The sequence below is a fragment of the Pseudorca crassidens genome, chromosome 19 (assembly GCF_039906515.1).
Source record: "Pseudorca crassidens isolate mPseCra1 chromosome 19, mPseCra1.hap1, whole genome shotgun sequence".
Taxonomy (NCBI): Eukaryota; Metazoa; Chordata; class Mammalia; order Artiodactyla; family Delphinidae; genus Pseudorca; species Pseudorca crassidens.
In genome coordinates this window covers 38641090-38663253 of record NC_090314.1, presented here as the reverse complement: position 1 = coordinate 38663253, position 22164 = coordinate 38641090, and the positions used below count along the sequence as shown (strand labels likewise).

The 22164-nt window shown below is 43.3% G+C and overlaps 2 protein-coding genes across 10 annotated transcripts in view; both read left to right on the top strand.

The window, feature by feature from the left end:
- The window catches only part of HEATR6 (HEAT repeat containing 6), a 46599-nt gene extending 41651 nt beyond the window's left edge, over positions 1–4948 (top strand). Inside the window, exons 20-22 of one of the 2 annotated variants that reach the window (XM_067716476.1) lie at positions 407–974; positions 2584–2638; positions 4810–4948. In XM_067716476.1, coding sequence (XP_067572577.1) covers positions 407–974; positions 2584–2599 — 584 coding nt within the window. In that variant the 3' untranslated portion in view covers positions 2600–2638; positions 4810–4948. The other variant, XM_067716478.1, reaches the window with a different exon arrangement.
- The window catches only part of HNF1B (HNF1 homeobox B), a 176133-nt gene continuing 158810 nt past the window's right edge, over positions 4842–22164 (top strand). For all 8 annotated transcript variants that reach the window (XM_067716480.1, XM_067716479.1, XM_067716486.1 and 5 more), the window contains exons 1-2: positions 4842–4975; positions 13029–13208. The gene's annotated coding sequence lies outside the window, so the exon portion shown is untranslated. The remainder of the gene's footprint in view (positions 4976–13028; positions 13209–22164) is intronic.

Sequence of the window (22164 nt, the reverse complement as noted above, 5' to 3'; positions counted from 1 at the left end):
ATACAGTTGTGCACTTTGTGCGCTGCTCAGAAGCACCCAGCCGAGAGGACAGGTGGGGCTGCAGTTCAGTCCCTGCTTCTCCCACCAAGCCTCACCGCCTCAGACGAGCATCTTCCCAGAGAAGGAGCCTCTTTCTAAGTCACCAAAGTTCCTATTCAGGGTAGCAGAAGTCCTGAGCACATGTCATGCTCATCTAGGGAAAGGGAGAGCTTTGGGAGCCGGTACTTGGCCACTAACCTAGGATCCCATAGTCACTCACCACCCCGATCTTGTAGGATTATTGTGAGAATTAAATGAAAACATAAAATGACTAACTTGAGCGCTAGTGTATGTGCTTCCTTCTACCCCTCTCACCCCACTTATTTTTAAACCTTTATTTGCTTTAATGACTATGGATTCTTTCTAGGAACAGCCCTGTGGACCTCCCAGGCCTACAACGCCCTGACATCAGTTGTGACATCATGCAAGAACTTCAAAGTGCGCATCAGATCTGCCGCTGCCCTTTCTGTCCCGGGCAAGAGAGAGCACTATGGATCTGTTGACCAGTACGCTCAGATCTGGAATGCATTGGTCACTGCCTTACAGAAGAGTGAAGACACCACAGACTTTTTGGAATTCAAGTACTGTGCTAGCCTACGGACCCAAATCTGCCAGGCACTGATTCACCTCTTGAGCTTGGCCAGCGCCTCAGACCTGTCCTGCGTCAAAGAAACCCTTGAATTGAATGGGGACATGGTCCAGTCCTATATCCTACAGTTTTTAAAATCAGGAACAGAGAGAGATGACACTGGAGCACCCCACAGCCCGCAGGAAAGAGACCAGATGGTCAAAACAGCCCTGGAGCACATAAGCAGTGTCCAGGCACTGGCTGGCGACACAGCCAAAAGGGCCATCATGGGCTTTTTAGAAGATATCCTGGCCGTTTATTTTGACTCATCTGGATCACAAGCAGCACTCTTAGGATTAACAAATCGGTGAATATTTTACCGGACCTTCCATGTGTCAAGTGATGACAGGAAGACCTGAGTTTGAGCATCAGATGTGTGGGATTTAATCTTAGGGGCAGAAACAGTCCTTTCACTATTTACTTAGATTGAGTTAGCAGCTATTTAAATTTTTCTCAAAGGGCTCAGCCACTTTAGAGAGTGGTTTCACTGTGTTGGCCATGGCCATGGTTGTTGGAACCCCTGACCTGTGCACGCGGGAGCCAAGGAGTTGGGTTGTCTTGTGGGCTGAGCAGACTGGGGGTTGTAAAAAGTGTTTAGTCTCAGAAGAGTATTTTTAGAATAGCAAAAGGATTTCGGAGTTAGAATGTTGTATATTGTGTCTCTGGGAATTGTTTTTCTTTTATAATAAACTAATGTAAAGCAGTGTGCCCATAATCTACCATTTTTATCAAGTTGCATTTATAGAAAGCTGTGAGCAGAGCTGCTGTTCAGCCAGTTTGTTCTGGTACAGCTGCATCAGTTGCTAAAATACTGAGACGGTTCCTTACAGGTTAATAAATAGCGGTTGCACTGAGCTCCCCAAGTGGCAACCCTGTAAACCCCCTCCACGCCTTCCCTCAAGCCTGTAAAGAGTGAACTGGCACGCAAGGGCCTCTGGCCTAGGCCCATGTCCATTTCACCCTGGCCGTAACATCAGCTTCTATCTGAATTTCCTAATGCCCTTTAGGAGAATGTGGTCCCATATGCTAAATTTATGGTTGTTTTGCCACTTTTGGGTTTGTGCCTTAAAAAAGGATTCTTTGTTTAATTTAGATGATTACAAAGAAAGGTTTTTAAGTTGTATTTTGATAATGCCCAAGCAGTTATAAAAAGTAATTTCTCACTGAAAAATTATTGACATTTAAATTTTGTGTATATCTCTTGACCACCAACAATTTATTGGAAATTATTTCAGTCAGGAATTTAGAGATATATAATAAAAGATTCCACACTTATACTTGATATGGGATAAATAAGAATCAAGATACGTAGAGTGGGTTTGGGCAATATATTATTTACCAATGGTTATTTAGCTTAAAATACATATTTCACAGCATACATACGTCCTCAGTTTTTCTTCTTTGCCCTTAAGTTACTCTTCTCCCTCTGTGTTGTTGTATGTTCAGAAAATACTGTTTAGGCAAAGACTAGGGAACAGAGTGCTCAGAGAGCTGAAGGCTCACTTTTCTGTTGGTAGAGTACAAGTTTCCAAAGAATGAGACTACCAGCACAGTAAAAACTACCATATAGAGCATTCTTTAGACTTGCTTTTCTTTGGAGATGATTCTGGACATGATTTTTTATAGAGGCCATGGAACTGAGTTGAACCTGTACTGACCCTGCAATGAATCTTAGGACTTCCTTCTCTTGAAGGAATATATTCTTAGTAGCAGTTTATTTGCTTGTTGTTTTCATGAAAGTAAAAATGTGGCATATATAACTTATTCCTGGTTCTTTGGGCTTTCACTGGTGGGTTCCTTGATAAAATATCTGTGAAGTGACTTTGAATGGTTTTACTTGATGATTCACTCTTATCCTTTGCTTATCTTGAATAAAATCTAATTTTTTTCTTTCTAAACCTTTTGCTTCCATTAAGGTGTCCAGGTTTCTGAAAACAGATGTTAATATTCGTATGCAGGGAAAAAGCAAGGGTAAGCACTTCTAGAAATTCCATAATGCAGGGTGTGGGCTTCCGTCCCAATGGGGTGCTGATTCTCTTCTCCCTGTGGCTTTGTGGGTGTACACCTGGGCCAGGGGCTCCTCTCAGACACCTGGGCTGGGGCCTCAGTAAAGCTGCCATTATGAAAGGAAGCCACTCAGAGAATAAAGGGCCGGAACTTATTTGACGCAGAAACAGTAGGAAGTCTGGCTCTGATACAGAATTCTAATTCAGAATGCCAAATTCTGAACTTTCTTTTGATATTTGAAAGAAAAATTTGGAGGAATCAGCTTGGCACAGATGTCTAGATTCTTTATTCATTGAACTGACAGCATTAGGAAACATCACTTATATTCAAACCTTTCCTGTGAAACCCACTAATTCCTGCCCACTTCTAGAACCCGAGGAAGACGCACACTGTAACCTCTTTTGTAGAATTAGTTAATGGTAGAGCCAGTGCCCTAAGGTGATTAGAGGGTAGACAGAAACCTCCTATAGAATAGCAGGGCAGCAACTTCCCTGATTTTGATATTTGTATGTGAATCCAGACGAGGAGCAGAATCTCACGAACCTAAGAGCTAAGTGAGTTCTAGTTACTCCGGTTCATTCGGCCTTCACCTCATTAATATAGTGCAGCCTCTCTGGAGACATAATTCTAAACAGGAGCAGCTGTGTCAATGGAAAAAGCCCTTCCTTGAGAATTATTGCTCTGCAATCTATTCTATGACCTAGTAGGATTGACTCTAGGAACACAGGTATTTTTTAAATTTAGAAGTTCTGTTAACAAAATGTTATCACATTGATAGGTCAAATAAGAAAACTCATAAAAATGGTCATTTTTATGGTTACTGAAAGAGCACTTGATAAAACTCAATGTTCTTTACTGATCAAAAATCCTTTTAAAGATTTTAAAGAATAAAAAAAGATGCTTCGTTAACATCATAAAATATTTCTATCTTGATGGTGACTTTGCTAAAAAAGTCACAACCAAGACAAGCAAGCCTGTCAGCACCACTGTTACCTAACATTGTGTAATTTGATAGTGTGATTAAATAAACCAAAAGTAGAATTTTCCAAGTTTTTTCAAAGAGAGGTTCCAAATTATCTTTATTTGTAGAACACCAGTCTGAGGGATGGAATTCACAAATAATTATTTGTAGAAAATCAACTCAGAAAATAATAGAATAAAAGTTCTGTAAGGTAGCTGGTTACAAAGTAAATATGCCAAAATCAATAGCTCCTCTATATATCAACAATAACCAATAAGATTTTTTTAATGTTAAAAAAGATCCTATCGGGCTTCCCTGGTGGCGCAGTGGTTGGGGGTCTGCCTGCCGATGCGGGGGACGCGGGTTCGTGCCCCAGTCCGGGAGGATCCCACGTGCTGTGGAGCGGCTGGGCCCGTGGGCTGTGGCCGCTGGGCCTGCGCGACCGGAGCCTGTGCTCCGCGACGGGAGAGGCCACGGCAGTGAGAGGCCCGCGTACCGGGAAAAAAAAAAAAAAAAAATCCTATCACAATAGTAATAAAAAGAATAACATACCCAGGAATAAATCTAACCAAAGCGTATGCAAGGATTTTGTGAAAAAATTAAAAAAAATTTGTTGGAGGTCATTGAAGACGACATTAAAAAAAAAAAAAATGAGGGCTTCCCTGGTGGTGCAGTGGTTGGGGGTCCGCCTGACGATGCAGGGGACACAGGTTCGTGCCCCGGTCTGGGAGGATCCCATGTGCCGTGGAGCGGCTGCGCCCGTGGGCTGTGGCCGCTGGGCCTGCGCGTCCGGAACCTGTTGCTCCGCGGCGGGAGAGGCCACAGCGGTGAGAGGCCCGCGTACCGCAAAAAGGGAAAAAAAAAAAAATGAGAAGATATACCATGTTCCTAGATAGAAGGACCCTTTATTATAAAAAGACCATATCTCTCTGAAACTATAAATTTAGCTTAAGTCCTATCAAAAACAATATTTTTAATGGCAAAATGATTCTAAAGTTCATCTGGAAAAATGAATGTAAAAATTCATACCAAGGATTAGGCTTCTAGCCACCACACTGCAGGGGAAAAGAGAATCTCTTCCTCAGTTAGGGTGCCCTAAGGGAGCATTTTTCAGCCTTTGTAAATCCACGGCCCTGTTTGTTACATAAAAATCCATCTCTTATTCTCATTCCAGTCCTAGCCCACCCTGTCTCTCCCACTGCATGCAGCTGTAGTGCCTGGACTCAATGCATGGAGCTGTAGTGCCTGGACTCAATGCATGGAGCAGCTATCTTGGAAAGGAAAGAATAACAGGAAGATCAGGGAAGGAAAGGGGAACTCCGAATACCACCAAACTGGCAGTAAGTTTACTGTTTTTCCCACTCTGGTGTCTCCTGGCCTGGACTCCAAGCAGACAGAATCCTGGACCTGCATACCATGAAGGCAGAAGGAGCTCCCAGAGAAGCTGTCTATTTCTGGTCCTAGGATGGGGCAAGAGGGCCTATGTAAGTCAGAGAGAGTCAGGGAGATCCCTGTTTATTGCTGCTTCTCATCTCCCACTCAAGCCCCTCGGCAATCCCACTGCAGCAGAGGCTGTCACAGCCAGGCAGGTGCCTAAAACTTCAGGGAGGGGAACCCTTCTCTCTGACCAGAGGCAGTGCAGTCCCAACAGCAAGAGAGTGATGCCCGTTGCTTTCTCTTGCTCTCTGGGTTTTCTCATTTGACTTCTTGGTGTGATAATATTTTGTTAATAGAACTGTGACACCAGAGGGAAATTCAAAACCGTGAGAATGAAGGAAGAGCAACAGAAATGGGAAATATTTGGATAAATAGACTATTTTTCTCATCTTAAGCTTTTTATAACATGTATAATCAGTTAAAACAAGACTTATAACATTGTCTGACGGGGTCTTCAGTGAATATAGGTGTAATACACATGAAAGTTACCCCATAAAGAGGAAGTGTGAAGAGGTTTATACGGTAGTCAGATTTCTATATTTCACTTGAATGATAAAATATTAATCCCAAACAACCTATGAAAAGTTAAGTATTTTTTAGTCGCTAAAGAAACCACATGCACACACACACAAATTACACAGAAGATATATTTAAAAGCTCAATAGGTAAAGTGGAATACTAAAAAATATTCAAATAATCCAAAAGAAGACAGGAAACGAAAGACAGGAATGAAAAACATAGGGAACAAATAGAAAACAAAAAACAGTAGACCTAAATCCAAACATATCAACAGTTACATTAAGTTTAAAAGGTCTAAGTATACTAATTAAAAGACGAGATTGTCCAAATGTAAAAATATCCAAGACCCAGCTATATGCGTTTTATAAGAAACCCATTTAAAATAAGTAGTATAGGTTAAAAATAAAAGGAGAAAGAAAAATATACCATGCAAATACTAATCAAAAGAAATTTGGAGTAGCTATATACTGTCAGACAAAATAGACTTCAGAGCAAGAAAATTTACCAGGCATAAACATGGAAATTGCATAATGATAACAGTGTCAAGTCACAGAGAAGACCTAACAATGCTAAATGGATATGAACCTAACAACACATCTTCAAAACACATGAAGCAAAGACTGATAGAACTGAAAGGAGAAATGGCAAGTCAGCAATTAACAGTTGGAGACTTTTAACACTCACTCCTTTCTCAGTAACCAATAGGACAAATAGACCATATTCTGGATCATGAAACTCAACAGATTTTTAAGAATTGAAATCATACCAAGTATGATCTCTGACCATAATGAAATTAAGCCAGAAATCAATCACCAGGACATCTCTAATTACTTGAAATTAAATAACATACTTCTAAGTAATCCATAGGAGGTCGAAGGGGCAAGTCTCAAAGGATATTGGAAAATGAGAACTTAGAAAATACTTGAAACTGAACAAAATGAAAATATAATAGTATTTGATATATAACATATCAAAATGTATAGATGCAGCTAAAGCAAAGCTTTGATGGAAATTTATAATATTTGATACTTATTTTAGAGAAGAAGAAAGGTTTCAAACAATCACCTAAATTTCAAACTTAACGAGGAAAATAAGAAAAAAACCTAGAGCAAGCAGAAGGAAGAAAATTATACTGAGTGAAAGAAGCCACTCTCAAAATGTTACAAACTGTGATTCCATTTACATGACATTATGGAAAAGGCAAAACTTTAGGAATGGAAGACAAATCAGTGGTTTGCAGGGATTGGGATGGGGGCAGGATTCGACTATAGGGAAGCATGAGGGAGTTTTGGAGGGATGATGGAACTGTTTGGAGTCCTGATTGTGGTGGTAGTTACATAAATCTATGCACGTGACAGAACGCATAGTACAGAATACTCCCCCAAACATCTATAATTTAAAAAATCTCTCTCTCTCACACACACACATACACACACACACACTCTCTTGATCTCTCTTTGTCACTGTACAGACTGTATCTTTGTACCATTGGGTACACATAGCCAACTGTGTGCCAGGTATAGTAGCACTAAATATATTTTTTAAATATATTTTAAAAGATGGGAGTTTATCTTATGCCTAATTATAACGGTAATAATCAACATTTATTGGCTGCTTTTTATTTGCCAAGCACAAAAATGATCCTAGATGCATTATGTTAATGCATTTCTAACACTTAAACCATCCTATTATAAACAAGAATATATTTTGTAGCTATTTGTATTAAACATTTAAAATCTTTTTGGTTCTCTGATTCTTTTGGCAAACATTTTTTAAATTTTATTTTTTATTTATTTTTGGCTGCCTTGGGTCTTCATTGCTGCGCGTGGGCTTTCTCTGTTTGTGGCGAGCAGGGGCTACTCTTCATTGCGATGCGCGGGCTTCTTATTGCAGTGGCTTCTCTTGTTGCAGAGCATGGGCTCTAGGTGCGTGGGCTTCAGTAGTTGTGGCATGTGGGCTCAGTAGTTGTAGCTCCCGGGCTCTAGAGCGCAGGTTCAGTAGTTGTGGTGCACAGGCTTAGTTGCTCCGTGGCATGTGGGACCTTCCCAGACCAGGGCTCAAACCCATGTCCCCTGCATTGGCAGGCAGATTCCCAACCACTGGGCCACCAGGGAAGTCCCAAACATTTTTTTTAATTGAGATATTGTTGATGTACAATATTATATAAGTTTCAGGTGTACACCATCGTGATTCACAATTTTTAAAGGTTATACTGCATTTATAGTTATTATAAAATATTGGCTATATTCCTTGTGCTGTACAATATATCCTTGTGGCTTACTTATTTTATACATAGTCGTTTGTGCCTCTTAAACTCCTATTCCTATTTTGCCCCTCCCCCCTTCCTTCTCCCAACTGGTAACCGCTAGTTTGTTCTGTATATCTGTGAATCTGTTTCTTTGTTATATTCACAAGTTGGCGAACATTCTTAAAAGTACATACAAGCTGCAGCATGTCTTGGAAACTCAAGTTGTAAACTATAGCTATATAGCAGGACGGCCAGCAGATGGAGACAGAGAACACAAAATGATTCAGACTCAGGGCTCTCACCAAAGCTGTGATTCTCAAGCTCGGGAGCTGCAGCACCTGGATTTCAGGTTGCTCTCGTTAGAGCAGTGTTTCTCAAACCTGGCTGCACGTTGGCATTACTTGGGGAACTTAAAAAAAAAATACCGATTCTGAGTTTAGTGGTCGGGGGTACTTTTGCCATTGGGAGGTTTAAAATCTGCACAAATGATTCTAATTACAGCAAAGTTTCAGACCCACTACTTCAGAACACACACCAACAGGCGGTCTCAAGCTGGCATGTTTCAGAATCACCTGGAGAACTTGTGAAAACAAGTACCCAGACTGTTGTAGTCTTCATTCTTTGGAGAACCAGTGCATATTGAAATGTTGATGTATCAACTTAAGACCGTTACATATATAATCAGGACTAAATCTGATACAGTCTCAGACTAGATTCTAATATATCAGAGTAACTTCAGGCATCAAATGTTTAAGAAAATTTTATAGGAGAAAAATTTTAATTGAGAAAACGCTAACCGTGAACTTAATTTTTCCCCTGGAAATGGAGAGATGCCCTGGGCCACCCCTAGCCTGTCTTGTGTAACACAAGAGCAAGGTTCCCAAGACTGGCCAGCAGGTTCCCTCGTCAGAGAAACATAGCCTACGCATGGTGTCGGGTTCCAGAAGTTTATAGTCGTGTTTGGTCATTCCATGGAAGACATCAGGAAAAAGTAGAGCTGCTCAGGCAACCGGATTCCCAGCCTTCATGGTGCAGGCTCCCCCAATTTTTTTCCACTTTCTTTCACCAAAGTGTTTAAATTATTTTAATATTAAAACCATCATAGATTCATTTTCTAAATAACATTTATTGATTTTCCATATTATACAAGTAATGAATCTTCATTGTGGAACTTTAGGAAAAAACAAAACAATAAATATATGTAAGTAAGAATAACTTGAGATAATCACTATTATCATTTTGATATGTTTCATGATACATGTCTATGTATGTGTATACACTGTGTGGACTCACACACTTCAGTTATGTGTGTGTGCACATGAACACTCTTCCAGATATATTGTGGGAAATTAGTCTACAAAATTGCGATCATAACCTGTATACTTTCTTGTAGCCTGCTATTTTACTTAACAATGTATCATGAGCACTAAATACTCTTCTAAAACATGACTTTAATGATTTGATAATAGTCCATAGTATCAGTATTCCATAATTTATCCAGTTCTCTATGGGACATGGTTTTCCAATTGTTTGTTGATTTATATGCACTCTTTCATAGATGTTAGAATTTTATCGGGATGTGTGATGTGAGGCAGAGGTGTAACTGTGTGCCTTCCCAAGCAGTCAGCCAGGTGTCTACACCACTGATGTAGTAATCATGCAATAAACAATTAAAACATACTTGGAAAACTATAAGACATTGATGAAAGAAATTGAAGATGATGCAAGCAGATGGAAAGATATACCATGTTCATGGATTGGAAGGATTAATATTGTTAAAATGACGATGCTCCCCAAGGCAATCTACAGATTCAGTGCAATCCCTATCAAAATACCAATGACATTTTTCACAGAACTGGAACAAATAATTCTAAAATTTGTATGGAACCACAAAAAGACCCTGAATAGCCAAAATAATCTTAAGAAGGAAGAACAAAACAGGAGGTATCATGCTCCCTGATTTCAAACTATGCTACAAAGCTACAGTAATCAAAACAGTGTGGTACTGGCACAAAAGCAGGTACATAGATCAATGGAACCAAATAGACAGCCCAGAAATGAACCCACATTTATATGGGTAATTAATCTATGACAAAGGAGACCAGAATATACAATGGGGAAAAGACAGCCTCTTCAATAAATGGTGTTGGGAAAACTGGACAGCTACCTGCAAAGTAATCAAACTGGACTACTTTCTCACACCATGCAGAAAAACAAACTCAAAATAGATTAACGACTTAAATGTAAGACCTGAAACCATAAAACTTCTATAAGAAAATAAAGGCAGTATTTTTTGGATATGTCTCCTCAGGCAAGGGAAACAAGAGCAAAAATAAACAAGTGGGATTACATCAAACTAAAAAGCTTTTACACAGCAAAGGAAGCTATCAACAAAATGAAAAGTCCACCTCCTGAAAGGGAGAAGATATTTGCAAACAATATATCTGACAAAGGGTTAATATCCAAAATATACAAAGAACTCATACAACTCAACATCATAGAAACAAACAACCCAATTTAAAAATGGGCAGAGGACCTGAATAGACATTTTTCCAAAAAAAGATATACACGGCCAATAAACACACGAAAAGATGTTCAACACTACAAATCATCAGGGAAATGCAAATCAAAACCACAATGATATACCACCTCACACCTCTCAGAGTGGCTATCATCAAAAAGACAACAAATAACAAGAGTTGGCAAGGATGTAGAGAAAAGGGAACCTTCATTCACTGTTAGTGGGAGTGTAAATTGATGCCACCGCTATGGAAAACAGTATGGAGATTTCTCAAAAAATCAATGGTTGTTGATCCTTTACATGAAGGGAGAATCACATATGGTGAAGTTCATGACATGTGTACCTTTTGAGCTGAAATATGAACACTCATGAGCCTAGATGTAAAGAACACTTGCTCTTGGTCAGGGAGGGACTGGTCAGACCCGCACCAGCAGGAGGTGGTGAAGTTAGGTAACTGGCCCAAAGTGGCGGAGTCTGAGCTCTTTCCAGTAACAAGCCCACCTTACATACACAAACCCAAGTGTGTCCCATCACATGGGTTCAGATCGGAGTACCTTCAGGTCCCTACACTTTTGGAAAAAGTTTAGCAATATGTATCCCAAAAGCCTTAAAAATCTTCCCACCTAGGAATGCCACTTCTGGAATTATTGTAAGGAAACCATCCAAAATGCAGGCAACACCTACTGTATAGCACAGAGGACTCTACTCGATGCTCTGTAATAAGCTGTATGGGAAAAGCATCTAAAAAAGAGTGGAGGGCTTCCCTGGTGGCGCAGTGGTTGAGAGTCCGCCTGCCGATGCAGGGGACACGGATTCGTGCCCCGGTCCGGGAAGATGCCACGTGCCGCGGAGCGGCTGGGCCCGTGAGCCAGGGCCATTGAGCCTGCGCATCCGGAGCCTGTGCTCCGCAACAGGAGAGGCCACAACAGTGAGAGGCCCACGTAGCACAAAAAAAAAAAAAAAAAAGAGTGGATATATGTATATGTATAACTGATTCACTTTGCTGTACACCTGAAACTAACACAACATTGTAAATCAACTATACTCTAATAAAAATTAAACAAAGAAATAAAAAAAAAATGCAGGCAAATAGAGATTCATAAAGCTATCCATCACAACATTTTAATGGACAGAACTGGAAATAACCCAGATGTAAAACAGCTGGGCAATAGTTAAATCCACTATGGGACCTCTCTATGTTAAAGACCTTACAACCATTTAAAATGTTTATGAAGAGTTTTGAATGGTGTGGGGACACATTTATGTTATAATGTTAAGGAAATAAAATAGGCTACAAAATTTAATGCATATGTTTTAATAACAGCTCTGTTGGTACACTAAGGAAGAAAAATTTTCCAATGTATTAGGCGTGGTTATTTCTGAGTAGAGAGACGAGTGATTTTTCATTCTATTCCATATATTTTAAAAAATATTTTGTCCTTTTATTCTACATGTTTTTGTGTAGTTCCAAGTTTTACACAAAGTGATCAGGAAAAAGTACACATTTATTTAAAAAGAAAACAAAAAGACCAAAAACTGAGTTACCAGTAAATATAAATGGCATTATAAGCACTATTGTGGTGTCCAGAAGAACTTCCCCTATCTGAATGATGCCAGTTTGGACTGGGGAATGCCACCTACCAAACCCCAGAGACCACCTGCCCTATGTTGTAGTATCTGTGTAGAACACACATTATTCCTTAACAATTTTATAGAAACTAACTCAGTTTTTTAAACTTAACTACATGTATTTTAAGATAAAATTTTAACTACTCTAAAATTAAAAAATAATACCACTTTCTATTCATGAGACCTAACCATAAAAATAAATACAATAAAGCAAAACAAATTACCAAATTCTAGACTGGTAAAGATTCTGAGCTTGAGCCCTTTTTTCTCTCTGTTTAATAAAAAGTGGGGGCAGAGGGGAGAGTGTTGTCAGGGAGAAAGGGACAGATTAGCAAAGTTTTGAGAGTTATTAAAATGTCCTAGCTCATCAACAGACCCCATGAATCAGAAAGATTGAAAGATAATTGAAGCGATCTTCTCACTGGAGACTTTGATTTGTTTTTAATCATTTGCCCAGGTAGCACCCAAACTGCCCACTATACCACACCCTGGGGGAAAGTGCCAGACAGTATTCCTAGCACCAGTGGATCTCCCTCAGTCTGTGGCCACTTGTCCATCTGGTTTTAAGGTCAAGGACAGGTGTTTCTACCATGAACGCCTTTCCATTCCTCTTACAATTCCAAAGTCCTACCTTGTTCAAGACTTTGGTGTTTCCATGCAATACTCCAATGCCTTCATCATTTATTTGCAAAGCATGTTTTGCGGCTTATAAAACCATAAACTTGCTGATACTGTGCCAGTTCTGATCTGAAACAGGCCAGGCAAGTTTAAAAGGGCGAAAAGATGCCACCAGTGCTCAGAAATGGTGGAGGCCAGATAAAAGCTTAGGACACTTAAATTCACTCATTATACAGAGAGGAAACTGAGGCCCAAGAGGAGGGTGGGACCGATGACCAGTGACAGAGTTGGGTTACATTCGGGTCCCTAAATCCCAGTCCAGTGTCACCTCTCGCTGCACTCCATCTGAAGTTTGCTCAGAACCAAAGTCACTGTTTGCTTTTATCATGAGAGGTTTGTTTACTTTGGAATCTCTTTCCAGCTGCAGGACCAGAAACTAAAATCAGAGACCAATAAAGAAGAGAAGGGTCCTCCTGCAAGTGTTTCTCCTTGCTTCCTAATTAAATGTCAGTGACCTCACTTCTCCCTCTCCTGATTGACACCCAGCTGTGGGCTTGCTTGGCTCAAGGAAGAATCATGGATCTGTGAACTTTGGCAGAAGGTAGGGACCTCATCTCACTCAACCGACATCTAGAGAGACTCTCCATCTGCTAGCGTCCTGGTCCAGCTGCCTCACTCATAGAGGAGACTGAGTCCCAGAGAGGAAGGGTAACTTGCTTAGGGTTTCCCAGCTAGTAAGCAGCAGGGCTAGGCCTGGAATACAAGTCTTCTGCGTCCAAGGTCAGTGCTCACTTAAAAAAAAAAGTTTTTAAAATAAAATTCTCTTTTAAACTTGGACAGGGAGAACTGTAGCATCCATGGGACCCTAAATAAAATTCATTTGTTTAATGCATTCATTCAACAAATACTGATGAGTGGGATATGCCAATATATGATTGCCTGGCAGCACTAAGGAGCCATCAAGGTTTGAGGTCATGAATCTAAAGTGTGAGCTGCCAGCCTAGCTGAGCATTTTTCTCGAACTTCATTCAGGTACATGGGGTCAGGTGCTAAGTGAGCAGAGAGTCAGATCTAACCAGGGTTGTGATATTGCCAAAGGAGTGTGATAAAGGAAGGGGACAAGAATTGAGGGGATGTAAAGAAGTGAATACGATGAAAAATCATAGGATTTAAACGTGAATTTTATTATAAAAACTTTTTTTTTTTAATTTCACACAACGAATTTTGAAACCGAGTTGTGATGCACGTTCAGGTTGAGATGGTAATATTGTCATCTTTGTTTGGAAGCTGTCTTGAGGGTGTTTGCTTGGGCAGGTGCAACTTGGAGACAGTGGAGGCTCTGCTTGATTTAAATTGTTGTTTGAGCCAGTGCTCGACCTGAGAGCCTCAGGACTTTCCTTCCTCCGGAAGGAGGCTTTTGAGACAAATCTAGGGGCTGGTCAAAGCTCAGGAGCTGCAGCTCAACTTCTAAAGCCCTTTTATAGTGTTATTTGTATAAGTAAATAGTTGGCTTCCTATTTCAGGGAGGGACATATTTGTCCTCAAGGCTGCCTCGTGTCCTGGGCAACCACCGGGGTGCTGGAAAACACAACTGCTCCTCTCCTGACGTTGTTTTGAAATAGCCAGGGCAATTTGGACCCTTCCACCACAAAAATCAATTGTATCCTGAAGCTGAAATGCAAGCCACCCTGCGTCCCCCACTCAGTTTTGTATTCTGTCCATCCCCTACCTCACTGTAGCACTTACTAAGAATCTGGCCTCCTTTCCACTCATTGTAGGAGCCCATGCGGATGATCTGCATTACTTAGTTTTCATTGATGTCAGCGGTGGTAATGATTAAGTGGAAACACCCCACCCCATTCAAACGTCTCCCTCTTCCCTGCTGATCCCCATTGCGAGAGAAAGTGCAGTGTGCCTTCCAATATTCCTCCCAGAACTTGTGGCTGGAGTGCAAGTGAGGTGAAACAGTGGAAAGCAAGTCCTCTTGATTCCAGTCACACCACCACCTTCCAGCAGCTCCAAATGTCAGCCTCCTCCCCAGGTGGATGCAGCAGTCTTTGGAAAAACTCAATGGATATTTCACTACCAATTGGTACCAAACAATAACTGAAGGTATAAGCAAAGCAGAAGTATATGCATATATAAAAGTGTACCAAGATGCATACTTCTGATGTGTTCTCTTTACATAAATTGTAACCCAGGATAAAAATTTTAATAAAGCAGAATTCTAGAATCCTAACTAATGTAGGATCTAGGCATGGGGGCAATCAAGAATGCTGTTACCCACTTTAAGATCCCAGTGTTCTGGGTTGCCTTTGACAAGAGGACATCAAAACAGTGAAGAATGATTGCCGATTGTTGTTTCAAAAACAGAACAATAAAAGGTAAGTCACCCCACCACCGCACACACATACACTTGCCCTCACATTCTCAATCCCTAGAATAGATCTGAAAAAGAAAAGCCCAAGAAATTCCAAGCATGCATACCTCCCCAGATAAGACAGAAATGGAAGAAAACCAAACTTTTTAAAGTAAGCATTTTGATCTTCATGCAAACATGGAGTTAATCTTGGGACAGCTAAGCACAATTACACAGATGAATTCATTGTGTGAAATGGTCATTGAGCGTAGAGAATGTTAGTGCCAGTTCAGAGTCCAAGCTCTGTAGGGGTCATACCTGAATCTGCTGAGCTGAGCACATGGAAACCTCGGTGTGCATTCAGGCTTGACCACTCTTCTTAATTTATTTCAGAGCTGCTCACTGGGGTGGCTTCAGGAAATGCAAATAGAATGTCCATAGTGGTGTTTGAAGACTGCAGGGTTTTGATGCATGTTCAAATGAAAATATAAATAAAAATCTCTGTGCCTGTATTTACATGGATTAAAGTTGTTCTTAAGATTATGGTCTGGGGCTTCCCTGGTGGCCCAGTGGTTGAGAGTCCGCCTGCCGATGCAGGGGACACGGATTCGTGCCCCGGTCCGGGAAGATCCCACATGCCGCGGAGCGGCTGGGCCCGTGAGCCATGGCCGCTGAGCCTGCGCGTCTGGAGTCTGTGCTCCACAACGGGAGAGGCCACAACAGTGAGAGGCCCGCGTACCGCAAAAAAAAAAAAAAAAAAAAAAAAAAGATTATGGTCTGATATTTATAATCCTTTACTCTTCCAACTGGTTTTTATTCAATTTTATGCATACAGAGAGGACACAAGCAAAGCACTAGATTGGGTGTGATGGTACCCAGGTTCTAGCTCCAGTTCTGTTTAAAGTCTCCAGGAATCCTGGGGTACTTCCTCCTTGACTCTGGGCCTTCACACTTATAAACTGAGGAGTTTGGACCACATGGTCCAGCTCTAGTTCTGAGGCTACAATTCAGTGGAATTTGGAAACACCATTTCACCTCCAGGATTTTATTTTGAGCAAACGAGAAATATTTTTACAATGTAAAATGCATGTGACTCTACAGCCTGATGGGCCTACCAAACCCACAGACTTAGGGCCACAGTTGGAAAGAACTCAAGTCCCTGTTCCAGCCAAGAGAAAATTCTAAACATCAGGTATCATCCTCCATGGTGAATGTGTAAAAGTCAGTACTACAAAGGAACTACGTTATTGAGATGATTCTCTCCCTGTTTATAACCATAAAATATTTGCACTGAAAGAGTCCTTAACAAGCATGGAGGCCCAGAGAGGTTAAGCAACTTGCCCAAGACACACAGGCAGCAGGAGGGAGTCAGGACCAAAATGTAGGTCTCCTCATTCCCAGCCTGGTCAGGACTCCTGCATGTGCCCTTCAGAGTTAGACAATTTCACCTTTAGAATTTTTCTTTCCGGGACTTCCCTGGTGGTCCAGTGGTTAAGAATCTGCCTTCCAATGCAGGGGACATGGGTTCGATCCCTGGTTGGGGAACTAAGATCCCACGTGCCACAGGGCAACTAAGCCTGCACACCACAGCGAAAGATCCCACATGCCGCAACGAAGATCCCATGTGCTACAACTAAGATCTGACACAGCCAAATAAATAAATTAATTTTTAAAAAAAGAATTTTTCTTTCCATATTCACCAGTACCCTTCACGGGGAATGGAAATGTTAATTTTTATTTTTTAGAGTTAATCTTGTTGAAATCCACTAGAGAAATGAATATTGATGAAAAATTCACAGTTGCCTAATCTTAGGACAGTTTCACAACAGAAATGATGAAGGTCTTTGTTCCAAGCTGTCCCTGCCTCATCACCAGAAGCAGAGGAACCAGGAGACAAGAGAAGGAAAGGGGATCCCAGGATTTCTCAGGCGCAAGCAGGAGCAACCTCAACTGCGGATGTGTGTGCTGACTTTCTAAGTCTGAATCAGAACAGGGTCCTGGCCTGCTGATGGAGCTTGGGCCTATGGAAAACAAGCTGGTCTTGGAATAAAAAACAAACCCAGGTATGTCCCACAATGTCCACTGATCTTGCATTTTTGGGAAAGACTCCCATTTCCAGCATTCTCAAATGTTTGAGCCACCAACACATGTCCCCCCCAAATCAAAGCTTATGCACAAGGCACCACACCTCTACTCGAATGCACTCGAATTTAGGGACCATATCTGCTACATGTCCACCAGGGAGAGGTGGCAGGGCCTGGAGGCAGGGGGAGGAATTGTCAGCTGAAGCTGATGGGAGTTACACTGGTGGAAATAGCTCACAACCAGGGGAGCCGAGTTTCACTGCTGTTGAGCTGTGTGACTTGGGCAGGAAACTTATCCTTTCTGTTTCCTCATCTGTTAGGTGGGGAGAATCATACCTCCTGAAAGCATCGTTAAGGGAATTGAAGGAGAGAACATGTTCCCTTCCTCTCTCCCTTTCCTTAGCAGGATCTCTACTGAGAGATTCTACCATTTACTGAGCACCCACTAGGTTGCTCAGCTAGTGGGTGCTCAGTAAGTTCAACTTATCTTTACAACTGAAAGTGTTTTCACACATGTCAGACATGGAAAGATATGGTACCCGAGGTAGGATGTCACTTTGACACCCAACCCTCCCCCAACCCAAACCAGTATTACGGTCATTTGTGAAACAGTGGCATGGCACGTGGTTCACTTGTATATTCTCTGGTGTCTGTAAGATGAACTTCCCTCTTTCTCTTTTCCTTCCCAGTTCCCACTGTATTCCTAGCGCTCTCTCCTGTAGGTGATGCTTAGCCCTAACCCTTCTTACATAGGAAAAGCAGCTTCCCATATCTGAAAGAGGAGGGACCGCACTGGACTTGGTGAGACACCCTGTCTTCCAGCCCACATGTCCCCTTCTCACTTTCCCATACACACGGTCACCCACATAGCTCCTTCCATCCTCACACTGGTCACTGCTGGCCATCAACAAGGTGCAGGTGCAGAAAGAAGTGCCTGTCAGGGGTCAGCCTGGCTCTGCCACGCACTGTGTGACCTAAGCCAGTCCACATTCTCTCTCCGAGCCTCAGTTTCCCCACTGGGAAAAGGAAGGATCTGGATGAGGTGCCCCTCCAGGGCCACTCCAGCGTGGCCTTCGTGTGATGAGGGTTATCTTCCACCAGAAGATGCTTATTTTCCCAGCTCCCAATGTATAAGGACTCCTCCACTCACTCTAGGTGGTTCAGACTTTGTTTAAAAAGGATCTCATTTTACCAGGTTTTTGAGGCCAAAATTATCCCAACGTCAGCGGCTAAAAGCAAATCAGATCAAAAAGCATCCATGTGCCTCATGTGAACACAATTTCTGCTTTGAACCTTCTGCCAAGTCTAGGGCTTATCAGCCAAAGTGTATGTGAATTACCATATGAAAGAACTCTCTTGGATCCTATTTAAAAGAAGCCTCTTTTCAATTTAGGTAAGAGAAACACCCAGTCCTCCAGAAAATACATATAAATTTTTGTCTAAATGTCCAAACAGAGTTATGGCCACAGAAGATGTAATTATCTCCTTCTGGGATAAAGGAATCTTCCAGCTACGAGGGAGAACCAAGAAGCCAGAACGTCCTGCTCGAGACAGCAGCAAGGCCACCACAGAAGGTTGTCCACATTGTTCACTGCACAAGGTGCTCCACTGTTGAGAGGGGAGGGACGTTGGAGGAGAGCCTGCCCTCCACTAGCCAAGCCACGTGCCCAGTACGAGATTACGTCAGGTCAAAGGGAGGCGCACCTCTTGGGAATTCAGCAATGGCAGCGTTGATGCTAGCAGACAGCCTCCAGCCTGGAGAAATAGGCCTTTCCTCTGCTTAGAATACATCATCTTCCAGAGGCTCATGGCAAGAGGATACTGCAGAAAAGCAGAAGTGAAGGTGGGGTCCTGGGGTGGGTGTGAGGAGAAGCTCCTTCTGGAGACCATCTTAGTGTCTGGAGGGGCATGGACCCCCAATGCCTCGCAGTCGGCTTCCAAAAGAGCACTTGAAAGAACCCAGTGAGACTGCTCCCCACTACCCCTGTCCTCCACTAACCCTCATTTAGGGTTCAGCCCAGGCTTCCCTGACCTCCCAGCTGATGCCAGAGTCCCTGGTGTAAATTCTCAGAACAGCTTTGTTTTTCCTCTATAAGGTTCATGTGGCACTTTGCAATAAGATGTGTGTAAGTAGTTTGATTCACCTCTGTCTCCCCGGCCAGACCATCAGCTGTACGAGGCAGATTGTGTTGGGCTTTGCTCTTGGATCGCCAGCGCAGCGTCCGGGGCACAAAGCAGGAACAAAAAAAGGATGGAAATTGTGTGAATGAAAGGGCGGGGGTCTTGCACTTTTGCAGCCCTTCCTGTTTGGGCTCAGAGACATGCAGTCTCCATGACCTAAGCCCTGTGCCCAGGCCTAGGGGACAGAGACTAGAGAAGATACACCCAACCCTGGCCTGGCATCCAAAACACACATGAAGACCAATAAAAATACAGCTTTACAAGTTCACCCCAAGAGACTTGGGCATCTAGGATTTGTATGTTTAACAAGGTGCCCCAGGTGATGCCAAGCTGCCTATTAGGGTTGAGAATCCACAGGTGTTGTTGCCAATAGGTGTAAGGAACCGAAGATACCAAAGCGCAGGAGCCGAGGGCCCACCTGAAGGCTCACGGAAGGTTTTCTGGTGGAAATGACACCTCAGCCAGGTCTTGATCAAAGTGAGTGACATGGAGAAAGGAGAGAAAGGCTTCTGGGTCAAAGGAACAGCATGAACAAAAACAGAGACCGGAGACCGCGTGAGGCACGCTCATGGGTAAGGGCAGTGGGATTGAACCAAAATGACAGGAGTTCGGGCTCCTGGTAGAAAACCAAGCACAAATCACCCACTACTTAACTGGGCTCCCAGAAACTTCTGGGTGGGGAGCCCACATTTCAGCAACCCACAGAGAAGTTCTTCTGCACCACCCCCCCCTTTTTTTTTTGCGGTACACGGGCCTCTCACTGCTGTGGCCTCTCCCGTTGCGCAGCACAGGCTCTGGACGCGCAGGCTCAGCAGCCATGGCTCACGGGCCCAGCCGCTCCGCGGCATGTGGGATCTTCCCGGACCAGGGTACGAACCCGTGTCCCCTGCATCAGCAGGCAGACTCTCAACCACTGCGCTACCAGGGAAACCCTGCACCCCCTTTTAATGCAGGCCCCATTCCTATTTTTGGTTCCATTTACCTTCTTTTCTTATCTTCTTTCTCTATGGAGACTGTGGCCTTATAGAATAGCCTTCTGAGCCCAGTGCCATGAGGGCAGTATTGCCAGGGCCTTCCTTGATAAATAGGCTTGACTTAAGAACTCCAAGTTGTCCTGGCTAGAAATAAGAGATTGCTGAAGCTGACAAAATGGCGGCATCCGCAGCCAGCAGCTATGGCCATGGGTGTCCAGTATGGCAACAAAGGGTCATCTTACTTGATAAAGAAGTGATGACTGGAGCATGACGGTCAGGCCGCAGGGGGACCTGCACATCATGATTCACCTGTCTTTCCTGGACCCAGAATGGGGGCGGTGGGCTAAGACTGGAAATGACGGAGGGGATGCACATGGGATGGGAGGGCAGACCCTCAATGACCTGCCTTTCCTGGAGTGGCCGCAGTCCACGAGCCGGGGGCTTCAGGCTGTAGGAACCATCTCTCGCCCCCACCCTGGGCTCCCATCCATCCTTCCACATCTTTCCACTGCCTCCTCTCTCCTTGCTCGTTCCGTCCTCTTCTCCCCTCCTGCACGGTTTGGTCCACGGGCCTCAGCTGGGCTGGCAGGCACGTGCTCCCCCTTAAGTGGACTTTTTAAACTGGACTTTTCTACTGAGGCTGGCTGTTGCCTGGACAGGTTTTCTAAGACCCGCGAATATGCTGCAGAGAGGAAGGGAGAGTCCTGGGCACATTTCCCCCCACTTTGGAGGGAAAGGGAGGTGGCCCGTAGGAACCGGTGTGGATCTGAAGTTCTCAGCGTCCGCGCCAAGCTGTGGAGCAGGCGTCTTCTGAGAAATGCCCATGCCACAGTTCAGTGCCGCCCCACCGGAGCCTGAACTATCTTGTCTGCTGTCCAGTTACAAATTAATCTCTCAGCATCAGTGATTAACTTACTCGAGCCACAGGAGCTGCTGAACCAAAACAGCCCCTTGGGGTGAAGAGTGTCCAGCGTCGTGTGGTGTGTAGCTCTGCCTGTGACCCTCCTCACTCTGGGCCTTGTGCTGTGTCAGCAGGGGAACCGGGAGGCCAGGGTCCCACTCTGGGCACTGCTGCCCTGGAACGCTCCCCCAGCCCCTCAAAGTGGAGATCCGCACAGCAAAGGGCTGGGGTTTGTTTGTCCAGTATGTTTGTCTGCAAGGAAGGTTTTTAAAATGGGGTTGGGGTGGGTATATCCTCTGGAGACAAATGCCACCCGAATACAACAGGCTGGGACTGATATGGAAGAATGGGGAGCCAAACTTAGGGATTTGACGGATGTTCAGGGAACTTACGGGTCATCTCTTAGAGTATAAACCGTCACAGTGGGAAGAGGCCCTGGAGATCATCAGTCGCAACTTCCTAATCCTACAGACACCAAGAGAGAGGGCTTGACTCACCAAAGGTCCCACTTTAGAGCCAACAGGAGAGAAAGAACACATGTCAAGCTGTGTGCGTTTGTCAGATGAAGGCTCATTTCTTCACCACCGTGAGGATAGGCAGCATACCACTCTCTTTGGAGAAAAGACCAGGGAATCCTTCCATACAGCACTTGTACCATTTGAAGGTCTCCAAAGTAAAGTTTCCCTGGTTTTTCTGAATAATCCTGAAAAATCTGGTCTCACTTCTTAGTTCCAGGGCTTTTCAGCAATTTAAAAATGATGGCTTTATTCACCTCAGTGGTCATCCCCAGAAAACCCATAATCCCCGTCTAACCATGAGAAAAACATCAGACAAACCCCAACTTAGGGCCATTCTATCAAGAACCTGACCAGTCCTCCAAACCGTCAAGGTCATCAGAAACAGGGGAAGCCTGAGACACCATCACAGGTCGGAGGGGCCTAAGGAGACAACGATAATTGAATGCAATGAAGTGTCCTGGATGGGATCCTGGGACAGGAAAAGGACGTTAGGGAAAAAGTAGTGAAATCTGAATAAAGTGTAGAGTTGAGTTAATAGGA